Source organism: Rhineura floridana, chromosome 2, assembly GCF_030035675.1.
Source record: "Rhineura floridana isolate rRhiFlo1 chromosome 2, rRhiFlo1.hap2, whole genome shotgun sequence".
Taxonomy (NCBI): Eukaryota; Metazoa; Chordata; class Lepidosauria; order Squamata; family Rhineuridae; genus Rhineura; species Rhineura floridana.
In genome coordinates, this window is record NC_084481.1 from 77,735,785 (window position 1) to 77,741,784 (window position 6,000).

The window sequence follows — 6,000 nt, forward strand, 5'->3', positions numbered from 1 at the left end:
AAATTTCACTTACCCCCCAAAAATGGATATGTAAGGGGTATCTCTTCCATCATTTACTCACACCCTGACCTAAACCTTTATGTTTTACCTCTGTCTTTTAATAAGCATATAAATGACACTTTTCGAAAACAAACCAACAGGAAGTGCTTCCATTCTAAGAATTGTTGGAGGACTTCATCGTGGCCGAGTTGAGATTCTACATGATGGTGCATGGGGTACCATATGTGATGATAACTGGGACAATAATGATGGAATTGTGGTTTGTCGAATGATGGGATATAGCCGTGTAATTGAAGTCTTCACTGCACCTGCAGGTAATCTACAGGCTCATTCCCTGGCCTATTTAATCAAGTCATAAAATGAAACATTCAGTTCCATGTAAGGTCACTGTATTCAAATATATTGGGGAGGGGAGTTGTTTCTCTTTTGTTATCATCCAAAATATGTCACTAGAGTAGAACTAGGCACACAGCCTTATGCTGCTCCCCCTGAAAATGAGTTTAGCCCTCTGAGCATTCCGTTTAAACGCTTGAAAGCCCTTGAGGGGAGTTTTGAGTGTTTGCAGGAATATCTATAGGACTTGGTTTCCTCTGCTACTTCAAGGAAGAAAGTGTTGGTCAATATGGCAGCATAGCAGGTAGGTGGGGTTGCCAGGTTCAAGGCCTGAGACTGATCCTGTATCTTTAGGAGAAGAGAAAGTCAGTCAAGTGCAGGTGTTCTTGCAACACTGTAATGGGAAAAACCACAAGATGGAATTCTCCCTTCCCCTGCACAACTTTTAGACCTCTTGGAGGCTGGGCCTGGCAACCAAGAGGTCTTTTGTATCTTTAAAAGTTGTGCAGGGGGAAGGGAGAATTCCACCTTGTGGTTTTTTCCCATTACAGGGTTGCCAGAACACCTGCACTTGGCTGACTTTCTCTTCTCCTAAAGATACAGGATCAGTTTCAGGCCTTGAACCTGGCAACCCTACAGGTAGAAGTTCTTCTGAAGATGATAAAGGCCTGCTGGGTCTCTCTTCGTTCCCTTCATCTTTGTGAAGGGAAGACTCTGTGATTGTCGTGTCTTTTCTCACAGGGGATCATGGGAGTTATAGTCAAACTGCAATCCTCATGACCTGCCAATGGGGAAAGGGAGTGGCAGGAACTCCATTTTCAAAACAGTTGGGGAAAGGCTGATCAGGGCTCTTCTCTTTTTGAGAAGCCCTCTGGCACCTGCAACCCCATCCCTGACCCACAAGGTAAATTATTTGCTCCTTGGAAGCAAGCAATGGAGGTATGAGCAGAATTTTAACAGGCATTGTCTGCTCATAGCAGGCTCTAACTTCCTTGATTTCTCCTCAGAAGAATTCAATCAGGAGTGTTCAGCCCTTAATTCAACCCCTGCTTGAGTTTTCGCAGCACCCGTGCACCAGATTAAGGACACCAATCTCAAACAATTTCCTAGACGTGCTGTAGCCTCAAAGGAATTGTCTTGCCTGCAAAAACAGACCCCAACATTCTTTCCATGACCTAAGATCAAACTCTGAACTTTTTAAAAAATGAGATTTTGACCCCAGGAAGAAGTTTGCATGCGATCTTTGTGGCTACTGCTTTGCAAGCTACTGCAGTCTAAAACTGTTTGCTAGGCAATAGGATGGTGAGAAAGGAAAGAGGAGTGGGATTCCCTTTCTAAGCAATTTTTATTTTGGAGTAATTAATGCCATTTTTGTTCAGGATCCAGACATCTTTCCTAAAGCATTCCCAGTGGGAAATCACACTTTCCCTGGTACTCAAGACATTTGCTTGTGAGACACGCTATGGATTAGTAGTTTTGTTATTTTATTTCTCATCCTGTTTGTTCTGTGCTAACTTGTTACATGTCTGTCTGTTTACTTCTGGTTGACATCAGGCTCTGGAACAATCTGGTTGGATGACGTGCAATGTACAGGAAGTGAAGTCTCCATTTATGCATGTCCTAAACGTAGCTGGGGTGAACACAACTGCGGTCATAGAGAAGATGCTGGGGTACAGTGTGCTTAACAAAAGGCGGTTCTGCTCTGATTTCTCCAAAACAATACTTTAATATTAATAATACCATAATGAAATATGTATGACACTGTCATGCAGTGTGCATTTCTGAGGTAATTAGATTATGGATTGATTTTGTTTTGGGGGTTTTATCCCATTCTAATAATACATCTCTGTATTCTCCTTTGCTGATCAAGGCTATTTTAATTGGATGTGTGAAAAATCAGCATCAGCTAACTAGGCTCACTTTATGATAAGATTCATTTTAGTGGGGAAGGCCTGTAACTCAGTGGTAAGAGCATCTGCCTTGCATGCAGAAGGTCCCAGGTTCAATCCCTGACATTTCTACCTAGGGCTGGGGATGTCCCCTGTCTAAAACCCTGGAAAGCCACAGCCAGTCAGAATAGACAATGCTGTGCTAGGTGGAGGTATGGTATGACTTGGCATAAGGCCATTCCTTATGTTCCTAATTATAACACTGAACATTTACAAGGAACTACATCCCAAGTGCATTAACTCAGAAGTAGAGTCCTTAGGAAGGCCTTAAAAGTTTTTTTTTTTGTTTTCAGTGGCCTTCTCTTAAGGGATGATTTACTTTACTGTGCTCTTTTCCTGTTACAGTTTTGTTTTATGGAGCGGGGAGTGGATGTGTGTTTATGACTGCTGAGTTTATTCATGGTTTCTATTTTGGAAGTTTGATATTGTCTGTTATTGTGGAAGTTGTATTTTTATCTTGTTACTGTGGAAGTTGCCTTGACAGAATTTTTATTTGTAAAGATGCCCTAACATAGAACTTCAAGGCTGTTTTAAGAAGAAAGATCCTATGGTATATAAATTTCCTGGTTGTTTGGCTGTTTTTATTGTACCTTTGTATTTTATGCTAGTGCACTGTATGCCCTTCTGTACTTTTTTTAACCTTTTGCGGTGGCTAATAGCTTTTAGCAATAAAGAATTGTTGTTGTTGTAAGATGCCCTATAAAAAAATTAAAATTAATGGCGTGTTAAACTCACCAGGACTTACTTCTGAGTAAGATTGCGTAGGATGCTGATGGAGGAGGAGGAGAGTAACATGAAAAATGTGTCCATCTGGTTCTTGTAAATCAAACATATAAAATCATTTTCCAGGGTTCTTCAACAAGATATTGTATGTAAACCCATTGAAATGTACGTTATTGACACACTTTGGAAAGCAGATGAGACCTGAGGAAACACTCACAATCTTTGCCTCCCAGAACTTGATGAACAATAATGCCCATGTTTATTTAGTCTATCTTTCTTTGCTGCACTCATGAATCTGCAGCTTGTCCATAACTTCTTCATTTCATTATTTATCTGTTAAGAGTTTGGTTGACATTGTGCGATGGGAGGGATCTGGGTGCAGAGGAGAGAATTGAAGCAGTTTCCATGGCCAAAGAAGCAATGCTGCTATTGCAGTGGGGGCTGCTGTAATGGGGGGGGGAGTTAAGCTCTCCAAATAAACATGCCTATTTATTTTTTGATGCAGTGATAAATTTTGAAGTGCCAGACTTCATGGCAGCCCCTATACACATTCCCCCAAGGAGAGCCCTTAGCCATGTTCCAAAGAGGAGTACAAAAAGGCAGGCAGCTATGTTGACTCCATATGTGTGTGTGTGTTCACAAAGTACAGAAGTACATATAACAGAGGTAGCCAACATGGTGGCCTCATGATATGACTACAAGTCCCTTCATCCCTGACCATTAGCCTCCTGGCTGGAGCTAATGGGAGTCAGAGTCCAAACAACAAGTAGAAGGTACTATATTGGCCATCCCTGACATAAAGCATAATGCCCATTATATTAGGATCACCTGAGAATCATAGAATAGAAATCTGGCAGAGGCTGGTGTAGTGGGTGCCGTGTTGGACTTTGACTGGCAAGGACTGAGTTCATATCGCTGACCAGCCACGGACTTCACTGGGTGACTCTGTGCCAGCCTTTGTCTGAGCCTAGACTACCTAAGAAGGGGATCACGTGCCAGATTAGACCTACCCTCCAGCCTCCCAAGCTTACAGCACTGGCAAATACCACTCAGGCTGATCACACCATCACTTCTCCTGTGTATAAAAGCCCCGGAGCTGAAGTTCTCTGCATTTCTTCTGCTCTGTTTTTATGACGATGGCATTCCTTTGGATTGCAAGCATTGGTTTTGCTGCCTGACTGGATGACAGCAGTATTGAAAAGATGACTAATGGAGAGAGGGAGAAGGGAAAAGGGCAATGAGCTGTTATGTGGCCTCTCCAGATTTCCAGTCTGTATGCTAAGGACAAAAGACAAGTCATACTGGGTCAGGACAAAGACCAGGTCCGGTGTTAGAGGGCGGCCAGGTTGGGCCCTGGCTGAGGGCCCCACGGTCCACAGGACCCCCTTAAGAAGAAGCAATCCCCTTCTGCGATCCGCAGCAGGGTCCCTGCTGCAGACTGCAGGGAGGGAGCTGCCTGCCCACCCGCTTGCTCACTGGCCTGCCCATGCCCGCTTGCTTGCTCACTGGCCCCTCTGCCCACTCGCTCACTCATTCACCCACTCGCTCACCCTCCTGCTCACTCACTCACTCACTCGCTCTCACTTGCCCTCTAGACTCCTACCTGCTAACTCACTCACCCTCCCACTCACCCACCCTGCCTGCCCGCTTGCTCACTCACCCCCGCCCCTCCGCTTAAGAACATAAGAAGAGCCTGCTGGATCAGGCCAGTGGCCCATCTAGTCCAGCATCCTGTTCTCACAGTGGCCAACCAGGTGCCTGGGGGAAGCCCACATGCAGGACCCGAGTGCAAGAACACTCTCCCCTCCTGAGGCTTCCGGCAACTGGTTTTCAGAAACATGCTGCCTCTGACTAGGGTGGCACAGCACAGCCATCACGGCTAATAGCCATTGATAGCCCTGTCCTCCATGAATTTGTCTAATCTTCTTTTAAAGCCATCCAAGCTGGTGGCCATTACCGCATCTTGTGGGAACAAATTCCATAGTTTAACTATGTGCTGAGTAAAGAAGTACTTCCTTTTGTCTGTCCTGAATCTTCCAACATTCAGCTTCTTTGAATGTCCACGAGTTCTAGTATTATGAGAGAGGGAGAAGAACTTCTCTCTATCCACTTTCTCAATGCCATGCATAATTTTATACACTTCTATCATGTCTCCTCTGACCCGCCTTTTCTCTAAACTAAAAAGCTCCAAATGCTGCAACCTTTCCTCGTAAGGGAGTCGCTCCATCCCCTTGATCATTCTGGTTGCCCTCTTCTGAACCTTTTCCAACTCTAGAATATCCTTTTTGAGATGAGGCGACCAGAACTGCACACAGTATTCCAAATGCGGCCGCACCATAGATTTATACAACGGCATTATGATATTGGCTGTTTTATTTTCAATACCTTTCCTAATTATCGCTAGCATGGAATTTGCCTTTTTCACAGCTGCCGCACACTGGGTCGACATTTTCATCGTGCTGTCCACTACAATCCCAAGGTCTCTCTCCTGGTCGGTCACCGCCAGTTCAGACCCCATGAGCGTATATGTGAAATTCAGATTTTTTGCTCCAATATGCATAATTTTACACTTGTTTATATTGAATTGCATTTGCCATTTTTCCGCCCATTCACTCAGTTTGGAGAGGTCTTTTTGGAGCTCTTCGCAATCGCTTTTTGTTTTAACAACCCTGAACAATTTAGTGTCGTCAGCAAACTTGGCCACTTCACTGCTCACTCCTAATTCCAGGTCATTAATGAACAAGTTGAAAAGTACAGGTCCCAGTACCAATCCTTGAAGGACTCCACTTTCTACAGCCCTCCATTGGGAGAACTGTCCGTTTATTCCTACTCTCTGCTTTCTGCTTCTTAACCAATTCCTTATCCACAAGAGGACCTCTCCTCTTATTCCATGACTGCTAAGCTTCCTCAGAAGTCTTTGGTGAGGTACCTTGTCAAACGCTTTTTGAAAGTCTAAGTACACTATGTCCACTGGATCACCTCTATCTATATGCTT

General features: G+C 44.2%; 1 protein-coding gene across 1 annotated transcript in view; it reads left to right on the plus strand.

The window, feature by feature from the left end:
- MARCO (macrophage receptor with collagenous structure) overlaps nucleotides 1–2,931 on the plus strand; it is a 54,041-nt gene extending 51,110 nt beyond the window's left edge. Inside the window, 2 exon segments of the mRNA XM_061612707.1 lie at nucleotides 141–314; nucleotides 1,888–2,931. Coding sequence (XP_061468691.1) covers nucleotides 141–314; nucleotides 1,888–2,018 — 305 coding nt within the window. The 3' untranslated portion in view covers nucleotides 2,019–2,931.
- The last annotated feature ends 3,069 nt before the right edge of the window (nucleotides 2,932–6,000 follow it).